The sequence below is a fragment of the Sceloporus undulatus genome, chromosome 6, assembly GCF_019175285.1.
Source record: "Sceloporus undulatus isolate JIND9_A2432 ecotype Alabama chromosome 6, SceUnd_v1.1, whole genome shotgun sequence".
Taxonomy (NCBI): Eukaryota; Metazoa; Chordata; class Lepidosauria; order Squamata; family Phrynosomatidae; genus Sceloporus; species Sceloporus undulatus.
In genome coordinates, this window is record NC_056527.1 from 168,846,769 (window position 1) to 168,862,478 (window position 15,710).

Sequence of the window (15,710 nt, forward strand, 5' to 3'; positions counted from 1 at the left end):
ATTTTACAAAAGTCTGACATCACAGCCCCCTCTTCATCATATAACCTAGAAAAGTAGGTCTGTATAGGTTTATATTTGGTCAGGCTAGTACTTTATGTAAACCAGTGTGGTATAGCGGTTTGAATGTTGGACTGGGACTAGGTTTATGGAAGACCAGGGTTCAGATCCCCACTCAGCCATGGAAACTCACTGGGTGACTTTGGGTAACTCTCTCAGCCTCCGAGGACGGCAAAGGCAACTCCCTTCTGAACAACTCTTGCCAAGAAAACAGTGTGAAACAGTTGCTTTAGGGTCGCCATAAGTCAAAAGTGACTTGAAGGCGCACAGCAACAACATCAACAATGGCAAGTACCTTTTTGCCTGTGATAACACGCTCAGGTACCTGGATTATTTTGGAGACACTGCATAGCACTCCAGCTTTTACAGAAATCAGATAGCCTTTAAAGCATATTCCAGTGGGGGAATACCATGGAGGTATAACCATATTTCAGAATTCATTATTGAAAGGTCCCACTTTGCAAGGAGTGGAAACTTTTCCCCAGCAGATGCTCTTGTCTTTTGGGCTGGTCCTTTTACAATACCATGTGTTTATCTTCATGAGGATGTGCTCCTTTGGGACTCAGATCCTCCGTTACAGTTCCTCCTCAGTAAATGGGAATGGCTGGGATTCTCCTTATCTGGGGCCTGCACTTTATGGGTGGTACTTTCCGCATTCTCTGCTTCTTTAAGATTAAAGCCTGGGAGAGGACTGCAGGACAATGAAAAACTCCTGTGGCCTGTTTTGGCCTCAGCATGTGTTTTATGGCAAGATGTCTCGACATCAGTATGGATAAGGCAGGAAGGGGAAGTCTTCAGATAAGGATTTTGTTTAAGGCCTTCCCATTTGCAAGGATCTTGCCATCCTCCTTGGTGTGAGAGGCTGATAAGGTCTCTGTAGGGGTTTGGCCTCATCATGAGAAGGCATGAGTCCTTCCTTCTGCACAAAAGGAATCCTCTCGGAGAGAGTTTTGAATTTTGGAAACTGACTTTTGGTAAGCCGATTTATTGCTTTTGCACATTCATACTAACTGACCACTATAAAGGTCTGAAAAACCTGTATCACCTTATGTAGCCCTTTGAAAATTTAGCTCATGATTGTTATTTTTCTGGATTGCATTCCATCCCACAATTGTGTAAATATGCTTTACACCTGAGCATTCATCATCCAGGTCTACTGCATCCAAAGAAGTAGGTTTCTTATACCCATGAAAGCTCATGCTAAAATAAAAACCAGTTAGACTTAAAGGTGCTCCCTCATTTCTTCCCCCTGCCTTCTACTTCTTTGAGAGTGATGTTACTCATCCATAAAGATCTTGATTATAGAAATGGAATCTTTCCACCCTTCCATGCTGAAATTTTGGAGGTGAAGAGAAAGCTAGTTCTTTGTAAGTGGAGGAGATGTTAAATCTAGCTGCAGTAGTGCTTTCGATATCTCAGCTGTTAAATGACCGTTCCCATTGTGTCCCGGCTGGGGCTGTAGAAGAGGAAGATGCTAGATGTTGTGACTGAGGCTGTCTATAGCGGAGAAGGTGAGGACAGCCCATGGGTAGAGATGAAGGGTAGTGGGGATAGTGATGTTCCAGAATTGGGACTCGGATCATGATTAATGCTGTTGGATATGACATGGGAGCACACGTTACATAAAGTTATGTGGCCAAACAAGAAATATTAGGTTCTTGCTTACACACTGTATGTTGCTTTTAATATTGTGAGGCCAAGATTGAATGTAAACAAGCAATATTTCAGTTTAGGTGACATACCTGTTGCAATATTCTAATTGGAAAATAATAACCTTTGTTGCATTTGTAATGCACCTTTCTCCCAGAAAGAAGCCCAAGGTGGCTCACAGATAAAAAAAAAAATCTAAAACCATTGCAATCGTTTAACAGTACAAAACTACATTGAAATATACAGAAGTCCTTTCCATCTCTCTTCTAGCTTTTATTTTAAAGTTTTTACAGCTATATTTTGCTTAATAGTGTACTACATGAAATGAAGGTTGTTATAATAATAGTGTCTGTCATTGGGGTCTTAACCTGCAGTTAATGGATCTCGAGGGGTTCCACAAATATGCTTTGGGCAGTCCATGGACTGAGTTCAAGAATTAATATTTTCCCCCTTCATTTTCTTTCTTCTTAGTTTGAAAAGTGCCTTTGAGACTTTTTTAAAATGTAGAGCTGGCATTGGATGTTACCATTCAGTATGTTTTATGGGGAGTGGGTCTGTAGTTTTAACAAGTTCTTGGAAGGGCTCCATTAACCACAAAAAGGTTAAGACCCCTTGGCCAGTTTCTTTAGCAAATATGGTAATCCGCCAGTTTAAGACAACAAAATTGCAGTCATGGTTATGACGTCACAGGACAAATAAGTGAAGTTTAATTCCAAAAATGCTTCAAGTTAACCTGAAGTGGGTGTGATTTCCCCGTACCCCAATCTGGATTTTATTGTTTGAATATGTGATGCGTGTTTCAAGCCCTTGGACAGTGGCCAGGAGTTCCTCCTGATTCATCCCCACTGAGATAAATGGACACATTGAGCACAAGCAGAGGCACATCATTGAACTGGAAAGATTTCTGTGCAGGCACCTTTGGGAGGAATGCAATGTAGAGTCTTGCACTCTTTCCACCTTTTGGTGAAGTTTGCAGAGGACAACCTCATAGTGGATTGTGAATGTTTTTAAGTAAAAGCAAGATGCAGGTGATGGGGTGAGCATTTTGCATGGTCTGTGCAACCACAGAAAAGCCACCTTGCATAGCTTCATGAAATCAGAGGTTCAAAAAGTGTATCACTTGATCATTGGCGCATAGGGCACATACAAAGGAAGGTGATCTTGAAGGCACCCAGGTCCCCATTCATTTCATGTTACCCTGGCTTTGATTCTTCTCCTCTGCTCTTCTAAGTGTAAACTGTCTTCCTCTTCTTTCCTCTGTTGCTCTGTAAATTGCCATGCGCTGTGAGTGTACTGTGTGGAATAACATTTTGTCTTGTCTCCTTGTTTGCCTCCAAGCAAATGGTGATGAGCCTCCGGGTTTCCGAATTGCAAGTACTCTTGGGATACGCAGGAAGGAACAAGCACGGCCGCAAACACGAACTCCTTACGAAAGCCCTGCATTTGCTCAAGAATGGCTGCAGTCCTGCTGTCCAAATGAAAATAAAAGAACTGTACAGGCGGCGATTCCCACAGAAAATAATGACTCCTGCAGATTTGTCCCTCCCAAGCGTCCACTCGAGCTCCCTAACAGCCACCTTGTCGCCGTCTACCATTCCTCAGCTCACATACGACGGCCACCCGGCCACATCGCCCTTGCTCCCTGTTTCTCTCCTGGGACCTAAACACGAACTGGAATTGCCTCACCTTACCTCAGCACTCCATCCTGTCCATCCAGACATAAAGCTCCAGAAGTTACCCTTTTATGATTTGTTGGATGAACTGATAAAACCGACCAGTCTAGGTAAGGTTCTGGGGCTATCACTGTTTCCAGCATTGTCCATCCACTGGGGTACACAGGCCTTTATTCTGCTCTTTTCTGGCGGGGAAAGGGCTCATAGGCCCAGTCTGTGGTTTGCTCATGCAGGAATACTAGTTGGATGGATCTGGAGAATGCCTTCCTCATCTCAGGAAGCTACCTCTGAACAAGAGAGACAAAGATAAAGTTATGAGCATTAGTAGCGCATGTAATGGAATTCTTTTATACTTCCATGTGTACAACTCACAGTGTAACAACAGCTTCACCCAGAGGTAGTTTTAAGGAGGCAGTTTGTTGGATCCTGTATCATAGTACTGCTTGCAGATACCTGTTCTTTGTAATGCATATGAAGAAGAGGAGATTTTGTTGTAACAAACTCATATTTGTTCATTCACGAAGTTAAGGAGTGTCATCTATTCTGCCAGGAGTGCAATGCAGTAATGCCTTTAAATTAGTCCACTGGAGACTTTAACATTTTTTAAATGTTGATAAGCATTTGAAGCCTGTGATTACCTTAGCTTTGCATATTTCCTGGCTTCCATGCATAACCTGTTAGTTGTTGAAGGTTCTCTCCCAGCCCAACCACTACATGGAAATACTTAGCACCATAGGAGACTGGGAGGAGATACTGGTTTTCAAGTCTCAATAATCTTCAGAGCTTTTGTGCTAATCGGTGCATTATTTTTTCTTCTTATCACAATCCTCAGAGAGGGAGTCCTTATCAACCTTCCCAGCATGATGCCTTCCAGATCCAGTGGGTTAGCACACCGGAACCAAAATTGTAGAGCCAGGCCAGGATCTGATCCAGTTTAGCATTCATTTTGCTCAACCAAGGATCCCTTCCACATGAGAAGCCCATAAGATGGATGTGACTGCAGCTACACTCTCTATCTCTAGATGCCTTCTGCTGGCCGAGAGGGGCAGGAGTTGTAGTTCAACACATCTGAAGGGCACTGAGCTGGAGGGGCAGTTGCCCGCTATAAAATACACAAAGAGAGGAAGGTCTCTCCAGCTCACAGTTGCAGATCCCTAAGGGACAGTCTTCCTCTCTGGGAAGAGTCTCTGCAGGTTTCAGAAGACGTTGCAGAGGCTGCCATTGCCTGCTGTCAAGAGGGTTCTTCCAGGTTTTTGCCAGTTTCATCTTGTACCTATGTACCATTCTGCCTGGCAGGTATCAAGACAGCTACCACAAGCCTTCCTTCTCTTTACGTCTTGGGGAAGGAGGCTGAGCTCGCCTTTCCCATATTCTTCCATCAGGGCACTCAACTTTGCTGTTGCTAGTGGCAACCAGAAACGGATGCCTGATAACTATTCCATGGCATTGACCAGCGCTGGGTAGAAATAAAACTCGGTACTCTTGAGTTCACTCCGTCTTAGAAAAACCCATTGCAAAAGCATTACGACAAAAGGAAGATAGGGAGACATTAAGATTTACTTGCAAGGTGCAAGGAAGCGGCGCTAGTTCACACAATCCAGATCTAGCCTGTTGACCTTAAAGTTGGAAGGGTGCTTCTTAAAAAATGATGTGTGGGCAAGCATTTCTCAAGGCTGATACTGTCTTGCCATGCAAATACTAGCGTTTCTTAGCATTCTGTTAGGCTAACCTATGGGGCTCAGTCCAAAAGGCCAAAAGGCCTGAAGCTTTCTATACTTTGAATGCGCTCAGTTCCGCCTCCCCCGAAAAAACACTTGTTCAGTCTCCAAATGGCTGATGTAAATTCCAGTCACTTGTTACTCTTCCTGTCTGGATTAGCGCCAGCCCTGCAGGGTCTCCGGCTTTCTTTCTTTCGTTCTCTCTGGGCCCCTTTGGAGCACAATGGGAATTTGATCCACCATCCCAAGCTTTAATGCTATCTTATTGGTGGCTTGTTTGTTGGTGAGATCCAGAAGAGTTGGCATCCTGCCTCTTAGGCAAATGAATGCTGTGGCCGTGCCACTCTTTGGACACAGAGGTTTGGTTTTGTCAGCGGAGTTCAATCATTTTGGACAATACTTTCCTCAAGCATTTCCTATCTGAGTGGTTTTTCTCTTCTTCCTTTCTCCCCAGTGGTATACATACATACATACATACATACATACATACTAGAATCTGCCCTTGAGAATAGCTAATGGATTCACTTATTCCCTTTGCCCTCTTTCTCCCTTGATATTTGTAATGTACGTAATGAGAATGAGCAATATATTTCGACGTAGCAGTGTCTCAAAACGACACAGGATTCCTTTTCTGCTAGCCACGGCTTCTGACTCTGTCCTAAACGTGTGAAATAGGATTCCCTAGAACCCCTATTTCCCACTCTCGCCACTAATAAACAGACCATGGCCATAATAAATAATAAACCCCTAATAAAAAGCCCATAGCTGTGTTGGCTGCAGTCATCTTATAGGGAATTTATACACTTTGCCCCCGGCAAGATGCATGGTCTTGATTTGTTGGATTGTTTCATTGACTCTTAAGGATATTTTAGCTACTTTGAGCAGTAACTACTTCTGGCAGCCCTCTCTAATGCAAATTGATTAGCATAAAATAGGGATAAACTGTATATAGCCAGCCCTTCTTATACACAGATGTTTTTATACATGGATTCAAGCATACACAGTTTGAATGTGTTGAAGGGACACCATTTTGCTATGCCATTACATTGACTTGAGCATCCACTGATTTTGTTATCCACGGGGGATCTTGGAACCAAACCCCAGCAGATAACAAGGGTCCACTGTATAAGGGCCTGGGTAGGGTTTGGGTTTGGGTTTGTTATTGTTGTTGATAGGCTTTGTTAGTGAAGAGCCCTGTGGTGACACCTACTGACGGTGAACAAACATTACAACACACAAAATACTGCATATACTGAACCCAAGACTTTTCCAAACTGATGGTTTTAAATAAATGTAGGTTTGTGTAGGAGATGTTGATCCATGCCCTTCAAGGGGTCTTTTACAGAAGCCCTCCTTGTTGTGTTCTCTAATCTTACTTTGTTTTTCTCACAATTTTTTTCCCATATTTAGGTGTACATTTAACCTTTTCATAGGTATAAGACACTTAATAGTGATTCGCCAATGGGAATAAGAATGAAACCAATATGTTCTACTCCAGTTGATTAAGAATGGGCTGAGCTACATAGAAGTAGACTTCTGCAATTCCAACCAATGCATGACATCTTTTTAATGTTTCTCATTAATAGATTGCTCTTCGAACATTGCGTAAAACATAGAAGAAAGCTTAATATTTACAGACAGCTAAATGACGAGGTGTCTTAGAAGAGGTGTCAGATGTTTATTATCCATTTATTGGGGGTGTTTATATACACCACCCTGAACCTCTGAAAATGGTACCACTTTTTGGAATCTTCCTTTGAGGAAGCCCTTAGAATATAGGATCCCCAACTCCGATCTATGCTTAGTTGGTGAACTCAAAATGTTTGCAAAAGCTCCATCCCTAGCTTAACTTTTGGTTTTGACTTGTTGATGTAAATAATATTCAGGTCTATTTGAGTCTTCTGTAATTGAAACAATTGTGCCTTCAATTCATAAAAGGGCCCTAGAGCTCAGTTGGTGAACCAGTGACTTTGCAAAGCCCCGAATCATTGTGATATTGCTATAGGAAGATCTAGTCTACATTTAGAAACTTAAACAGATGAGAACAAGCATGCAGTGACTTGCCACATCAAGTCAGACAAGTTGGGTCGCTCTAGCTCCATGTCTTGTTTCCAAGAGTGGCTTATATGGACTTATTTAAGGGACCGGGCATTTAGGATCATTGTGGTGTGTTGCACATCCTTCTGCCAATCGCAATTAATTTTGTTTTAATGTGAATTTGAAAACCAGGGTTTCACAGATACATTTGCAATGATTGATGGAAACTTCATTCAGGAGCACTTCTTTCAGAAAGCCGAGGCTTGAGATGACCAGCTTGAAATTTTTGCCAATATCTGCTATATTTAAACCCTATTTGCATGGCCTGTGTCTGAAGGTAATAACATATTTTGGACCCTTATTTTAAAGCTAAAAGCATTGGCACAAGGCCGTTTTACACATACTAGTAGACGGAGCCATAGCTCTGCATAGCCAGTAGTACAGTTTATGTGGAAAATGGAGACACTCATAGCAACAGAAATGGAAAGGCACACAAGGAAAGGTTATGCTTTGTAGCAGAACTTAAAGAGTTTAAAGAACTGAGTTGAAGGCGCTTGCTGCTTCCTTCACTGTTAACATTAATTCTAGAATTTCATATTAAGAGTAAAATGGCTGCTCACGCAATACAGATTTAAACACCCTTGAAAGGCATAACATTGATTACTTTCAGTTTTGGCTTTCTATGTCTTCTCCATTGCCAAGTTTTGAATTTCAAAGTTTGAAATCCAAGTGAAAGCTTCACTTTCCACGTCCAAATTGGCAGACTGGTCAGTTTCCACCTTTTCTTTTTTGTACTAAAGCCATTCCCCTCTAGTTATTATGAACCTGAATTGATCTTTTGTGTGCTCTCCATCTCCTTTGCTGATGCTTCCTACTTACTTGACTTGAACATTTTCCTTTTCTGCCATTCCATCTCCAGCTTGAAGTAATGAGGCCTAAATCTGGCTGGGTTTCTCCACCTCACTCATCTGTTAGCCAAAATATTGGGTCCCCTTCATAACCTTGTGGACTCATTTCTTTAACTCCGTGATTCCCAAACTTGAGTTTTGCAGATGTTTTGGACTTCAGCTCCCAGAAACCCAATCAGCCTGGACGATTGTTAGGGATTCTGGGAGGCAAAGTCCAAAACATCTGGAAGATCAAAGTTTGGGAACCACTGAATTGTGCAGCCCTTACTCCTAAATTGCGTTGTTATTCTTCAGAAATGCCTCCCACCCCAGCCGTTTCATGGAGTTAATGGCTTTGCATGGCCCTTATTCACAAATGCCAGCTTCTGCCAGTAAGAACTGTGGCTGGCTTGATTCTGTAGCGTGCTTAAGACTTGCTGATGTATTGCCAGCCTATTCCCCAGGGCCCAGAGAACAGCCCTGGGGCCTAAATAGAGGAGCCTTGTCTTCCAAACACAGCAAGGAGATGCTGGTCAAGAGTATGGAGGGGGAACGGAAACTCACAAAACAGGTTTGTGTCAGCAGAAGCAAAAGGCAGCGGGATTCTCTTCTTCTTTGCCCTGTCTGATAGATTTGATTCACTTAGCAAATGTTCATTTGCTGTGTGTTGGAATTAATTCAAGATCCTTTCAAATCAAGCCAATTTTTTCCTGAATAAATATGCAACAATACAAATGTGCATTAATATTGGAATAATGCATAGGATGTAAATATGCAGTAATGCTGAACTTATTACACATCCCTCCGATATAGGAGGCCAGCGTGGTGTAGTGGTTTGAACATTGGACTACGACTCTGGAGATCAGGGTTCGATTTCCCACTCAGCCATGGAAACGCACTGAGGCACACACTCTCAGCCCCAGAAAACCCCACAATAGGTTTGCCTTGGGATCGCCATAACTTGGAAGTCACTTAAAGGGACACATGAACAACAGCAGCAGCAGCCGCCACATAGCTTATAATGTTATGATGTGTTTATGTGGTTGCTCTTACATAAGCTTTGCAGAAAAAGAAATGTAATGCACCAAGTCAGTGAAAACACTTTCTCCTTTGAAATAAGTTAGAGTTTATTGTACCATGAAATCTCTCCAGCAAATAGTTTCTTCATGACATGTTTTATCCTTAGTCATCCCAGTAAGTGCTTAATTATTTAGCAACAGCCAATTTGCCAGGGAAGATGGAAAGCCTTCTTAGCTAATAAATTGAGCTGATGACCATTGAAACGGAGCGTTGCAGCCTGCTGTCGGCTGAATAGGGCAGCGTTCGTGGAAGACGGCGGGAGCACATTCCTGAATGGCTATCGGAGGGGAGCTTTTTCCAACGCAGCAAGGAATATTTTACAGAAGAAAGATTGCAGGGCTATATTTAGCTGATGGCTACGACCCAGAGAGGTTGTGTGTGTGTGTGTGTGTGTGTGTATATATATATATAAGCTGAAGAAAAGACATCCAGCATAGCCTCAGTAAACTGGCAGGAAGGATTTGAGTGAGGGCTGTTGTTTTTCCCATCTCCGTTCTATCACAGGTTCATATTACAATCACAGTCAGGTTTGAAACATTTTTCTCCTACAGCTATAATTGTATTTCTTAACCGCAGTCTTAATTTGTATATACCTCTCCCTACTTCTCCTGGGCAAACATGTTGTCATCATCAACACATGACCTAAATGTGTGAGTTTGTGTTTGTATAGGGCCTTTGTGTTTTTCCATGTAGGTATATTTTACTGTGCCAAACAAAGAGGCAGGCAATGCAGCGTTATGGATATTGCATTGGGCTTCAACCAGGGAGATATGGCCACCCCAAGACATGAATCTCGCTGGGGCCTGGGTCAGTTCTACTCTTCCAGCCTCATATATTTTACAAAGCAGCTGCAAAGCCGGCGTTACTCTCATACTGCTGCCCCAGCTCTTTGGGAATAAATAATATAAATCCTCCTCCTTGGCAAATAAATATTTTATGCTAATAGAAATTCTGCATTGTTAATACTGTGTGTTTTATAATTCAAAACTCTGGCGTAGGTGCGGTCTGAAAAGGCAATAAGTACTGTGCATTTTTGTTGTTGTTATAAGAAGGGCTTCTTCCAGAGAGGAGTGGCTTTGGTTGTAGAGTCCTGGCTAGCTTCCATCTTGATAACTAATGTATTTTTGGAGACATGTTTGGCTTGCTTTCAGTTTCCTCTAAAACTAGGATGGTTATTTTTTGCTCTCGCTTCCTTCAAATGCTGAAGCTGCTTCCCAGCCTAGCTTCGTCTAAAACAGTGATGGGCAACCGATTTGAGGTTCTGTATGGACTACCCAAAATGTCCTCTTAAAACCTGGAAGTGGCTAGATTTCCACTTCTGCCGTTGAAAAACAGGTAATGTTTGATGTTAACTAGAGCCTAGGGCCCCTGAAAACTGTTTAAAGGTTGAATTTCTGTTCCTGGAGGCATTGATTTTGGGTGAGGGGAGACTGGAGGCTTTTTGGCGGAAGCCTTGTTGTCTACTCCATTCTTAAAATCTGCTCTCAGAACAGTTGACTCTGCGTTTGGTTTTCCTGTTATAAGGCTTCATGGGAGTTCTAGATCTCCCTTAGAAAGTCATTTTAAACTCAGAGAGAAAGGTTGAGTTGCCATTGCTGGCTGGTGACCACTGGAGCGGACGGCGTGGCAGGTGGACATAGCAAAGTCTATTCAGCCTCCGCCATTACAAAACATGAATACAGTGGGCCCTTGGTATCATCTGGGGTTTGGTTCTAGGACCTTTTGCGGACACCAAAATCCATGGATACTCAAATCCCATTAAATAATAAAATGGCATCATGTCTATAAAAGGCCAAAATCAAGGTTTCCTTTTTGGATTGCGTTTAACAATATTTTTTCCAAGTCATTTATGGTTGAGTCCATGGATGCAGAATCCGTGGATGCAGACTGTATCCTTAAGCAGTGCATAGCAATTAATTGGACTAGGGTCCCACAATAGTGACTTTTCTTGCTACGGAAGGTAAGTTTTCCAGTTAAGCATCCCATTCTCTGGGGAGTTTATCCCAACAAACAACACAGTCTTGAAAATGATGCTTGGGATGGCAAGCTATGTTCGCTGCTTGGAATAAATCTGTGTGACTTGCGCCAGACCTTACCACAACCCCATAAATTTCATAAGGTTTTCTTAGGCAAGGCATATTCAAAGGTGTTTTTGCCAGTTAATTCCCCTGAAATACAGCCTCTGGCACCTAGCGTTCATTGTCAGTCTCCCATCCAAGGCTGATCCTGCTTAGTTTCCAAGATCAGACAGAATCTGGTGCCTTTGGGGTTAGTATTATTGTGTTGTTACTACAACCCATCAATGAAGTTCATTGAGAAACAGAAAGTAAGTGTTCCTGTTGTGCCTTTTTTGTGTTATAATTAAAATATCCTATACAGTGGTACCTCGGGATACGAAATACCCAGGTTACGAAATTTCCGGGATACGAAAAAATCCCATAGGAAATAATTGTTCCGGGTTACGAATGTTTTTCGGGTTACGAAAAAAAATTTGGTGCTTTTTTCGGCTTTTTCGCACGGAATCGCGGCTTTTCCCCATTAGCGCCTATGGCATTTCGGCTTACGAAGGCTTTTCGGGTTACGAAAGCGGCCGCGGAACGAATTACTTTCGTAACCCGAGGGAGCAGTGTATTGACTGATTAACACAGAACCCTTTGGTACAGCTGGTTCCTCAGTCTTTTGTATTACAAGTCCTTGCTCTCATAGTTATTAAAGCAGATTATATGTACTTATAGCTTCAAACTGAATGAAGTGATATGAGAATTTGGAATATAAATCAATTTGATCAAGGAGCGTGATAAATTTCTGCACTTTGAATCATGCAGTGAATAGATATGCAGAATAATTAATAAACCACGGGATTAAAAGTTCTCAATGCTTTTAGCAGGGAAAATTGCCATGTAATAAATGTTTAAAATAATTTTTGTAATGATCATTAAATCAATCAAATTTTAAAAGTGCTTTTTAAGAAAGTAAATATAACAGATTTGAAAATAACTATGAGAAGCTGTCATGTGTGAGTTTGTGTAGCTTCTTGCTTATTATAAGTGAGAAATATAGACATTAAATCTCAGTGGATTTTCAAACGTGGTCATAGTTACTCCCATGAATACATCTGTGTTTTCCAAGCGGATCCTTCCTTTCAGTTGAATGAAATGCCTGTGGATGTTTTTTAGTTTTTCCAGATCTATTCAGTCTTCTCTTGTCCTCCCATAGCATCAGATAACAGCCAGCGGTTTCGAGAAACGTGCTTTGCATTTGCCCTGACGCCACAGCAAGTGCAGCAGATAAGTAGCTCCATGTAAGTGGCTGTGATTGTTAACACTTTTTATCTGACTCGGGAGACCATGGCAGCCCTGGAACTTGGCCAAAATAATCCAGTTTGACGCCACCTTAACTGCCATGGCTCAGTGCTATGCAATTCTGGGAATTGTAGTTTTGCTAGACATTTAGCCTTCTTTGTCAGAGAGATCTGGTGCCACAACAACCCACAGTTCCCAGAATTTCTTAGCATTCAGCCATGGTAGATAAAGTGGTGTCGTACTACATTAATTCTGCAGTGTGGATGCAGCCTTGGATGCTTTGTGGTAGCAGTGGCCAGAAGGTAGAGGTCTAGATGTTTTGGACTTCTCTAACCACTTCTCATGCTGGCAAGGGCTGATGGGTGTTGAAATCCAAAGCATCTGAAGATCTACTTTTAGCTCACCCCTTCCTTTCTGGAATTGAGGTTGCGTTTTCATAATTGGACAAAGTGATTCCAGTCATGAGAAGCAATACAGAGGATCCCAGATGATAAATTGTATTGCTGGATCAGGGCAGAGGTCTCTGCTTGTTCATCCTGTTAAATTATGGGTGGTGGGATGGAGGTACTAGATAAGCAAGTGTGATCCTGATAAAACACCCAGTACTGTAGTGTTGTTGTTTTTCTGGACAGTTTGTCAGCTTAGATGGATGATAGCATGTTTAATATTTCGAGGCTTTAAATATCCAGCTCTTATATTTGGTTTATTTCAATGCAGCACTTCTAATCTCTTTTTTTCTAGGGACATTTCTGGAACCAAATGTGACTTCACTGTGCAGGTCCAGCTAAGGTATTGGTTTCCTACAGTCTAATTTCAGTGTTGGCAGAGCATATCCTCACCCCCCCCACCTCAAGAAAGGCAAAGCTCTGCTGTCTATATAAGTTACCCTCACCTATAAATATGCTTATTTTGTACAATGTCTGTGCACATATACACACACCCCATTGTGAGAATATTCTCAGAAGAGAAGATCTCTTCTGAGATCCACACATTCTCTCTTCTTCTCTCCCATTCCCAGTAGGCTAGAGAAATGGAGAAGAGAAAAGTCTTCTCCGATGCTCATGCTGATTTTTCCTTGTCTGTGGCTGAAGAATTGGCTGCTGCTTTGATTAATTTTGCCATTACTTCCTGAAGGAGAATGTGTACCTCTGCATGTTTGCATCTGCCATTCTGTGCAGGTGGAGCACGTACTGTATGTGCTGTTAAGAGCGTGGATGCAGCACAGTGGCCATTCGAAATTGGGAGTGCGGCCTAACGCCTCCTTGATATTAGTAAAAGAGTTGCGGCTTGACACCATTTATTAGCCTCTGATTCATTTCTGTTCCCCCTTTTTCCTCCTCTTCCCTTTTCCTGCTGTGAGTGAGCATCTAGGTTCACCTGGTAACAGAGAAGCAGAGAAGGAGAAAGTACTCCACCATTGCAGTGTTTTCTGCTTAACGCTTTTTGCTCAAGATAGTGATTTTTGCCTTTATATCCATGCCAGAGTTCCCAATTAAAGCAAAAAGGAGATATTGGTGGGAAAGGAGAGATCTAAGCTTAACTCTCAACCCTTCCTCTGGTTTGCTGGCTCTGCATTTGCTCATACAATTAAGTTTGCTGGCTACATGTAATGAACTGCAACCACGACACCACAGTGGCTCACAGATAGCTGGGATATATGTAAAAAGCACATCTCTCCATTATTTGATGTTATTAAAATCCATGTACAAAACTTGAATCTAAAATACTATTGAATTTCTCTAGGTTTTGCTTATCGGAAACCAGCTGCCCACAGGAAGATCACTTTCCACCAAATCTTTGTGTGAAAATTAATGGAAAACCATGCAGCCTTCCTGTGAGTATTTCTGCAGTTGGACTGCAGTTGTTAGGAGATGTCCTTTTTAAAAAGAGAGGGAGAAGTATTCTAGAGTCTGTGAAAATGATCAGTGGTGTGCTGAGTTAAATAATTCAAAGCAGAGGTTTGCGGGAATCTTGTGGTTCAAAAATGAAAGAGGCAGCCTTCTTGGGGCTTCCATTTGCCTGTTTTCCAACTGCCATCTGCATAAGCCCACTCTGCATATGGGTTGGGATTCAGAGGAACCCCCACGATAGGGTTGCCGTAAGTCAGAAACGGCTTGAAGGTACACTACAAAAACAGCATAAAGAATGGGCAAGCATAAACAAGGCGATAACAAAACAAAATTGTCTCTGCATGTTCACTGTTGTGGTCTTAGTAATGTGTATGTGGCCTTTCCAGGGCTATCTTCCACCGACTAAAAATGGAGTTGAACCAAAGCGACCGAGCCGACCAATTAACATCACATCACTTGTGCGACTGTCCACAACAGTACCAAATACAATCGTCGTCTCATGGACTGCGGAAATAGGAAGGGTGAGTAAATCTTGGCTATGTATCAGGCAATGCGGAGAGGAGGAATAAATGAAAATACATAATAAACACAGATATGACCATGAAATTAGTAGGAGCCAGAATGGATTTTGTCAACAACAAATTCCACCAAACTAACCTTATTCTTGATTGGATCACTACTTTAGTAGATGGTGGGAATGCTGTGGATGTCATTTATCTGGATTTCAGCAAAGTATTTGATAAGGTCCCCTATGATACTTTGATTAGCAAACTAATTAAATATGGAATTGATGGAAACTGATGGATCCATAATTGAATGGAAAGCAGTGCTTAAAGCATAGTGATCAGTGCTTATGCTTCAAAGTGGAATGAGGTCCATGTGGAGTGCCACAGGGTTCTGTTATCAATGCTTCAGATGATGAACTTGACAGTATGAACAGTTCGGCAATGCAACCAATTCCTAGAGAGGTTGGTGGGATCTCCTTCTCCAGGTGTCTTCAAAAAGAAGTTGGATAGCTCCTTGCTCAGGATCCTTTAGCTGGAGCGTTTGCACTGAACAGAGAGTTGGACTCAATGGCCTGTTGGTGTTTCTTCCCATTAAAAGCATTGTGTAGAAATTTGGAAATGTTATGTAAAGGTGTATTCCAGTTGGCCGTGCTGATTCTACCTCCCTCCCCTCTGTTCTGTGTTCTCCCCACAGACTTACTCAATGGCAGTCTACCTCGTCAAACAGCTGTCTTCTGCTGTGCTGTTGCAGAGGTTACGAGCAAAAGGCATAAGGAACCCCGACCATTCTAGAGCACTGAGTATGTCCGCTGCATGGAAGTTTCTTATGTAAAAAGGTGTTAACTGTTCCTCGTGTGGGTTGAGCATTCACTGTGACCAGTACTGAGAACCCCAGCGTGTGTGGTTTTCTTCAGCTGGGAATGCAGCTTCTGAGCCCTCTAATAATAATA

The 15,710-nt window shown here is 42.2% G+C and overlaps 1 protein-coding gene across 4 annotated transcripts in view; it reads left to right on the forward strand.

Moving 5' to 3' along the window:
* Positions 1–15,710, forward strand: part of PIAS1 (protein inhibitor of activated STAT 1) — a 43,383-nt gene that overhangs the window by 17,005 nt on the left and 10,668 nt on the right. For 3 of the 4 annotated variants that reach the window (XM_042472406.1, XM_042472405.1, XM_042472409.1), the window contains exons 2-7: positions 3,046–3,490; positions 12,319–12,403; positions 13,146–13,193; positions 14,148–14,238; positions 14,641–14,775; positions 15,455–15,560. In XM_042472406.1, the coding sequence (XP_042328340.1) occupies positions 3,046–3,490; positions 12,319–12,403; positions 13,146–13,193; positions 14,148–14,238; positions 14,641–14,775; positions 15,455–15,560 (910 nt within the window). Of the gene's footprint in view, positions 1–929; positions 1,032–3,045; positions 3,491–12,318; positions 12,404–13,145; positions 13,194–14,147; positions 14,239–14,640; positions 14,776–15,454; positions 15,561–15,710 lie in introns of those variants that run through there. The other variant, XM_042472408.1, reaches the window with a different exon arrangement.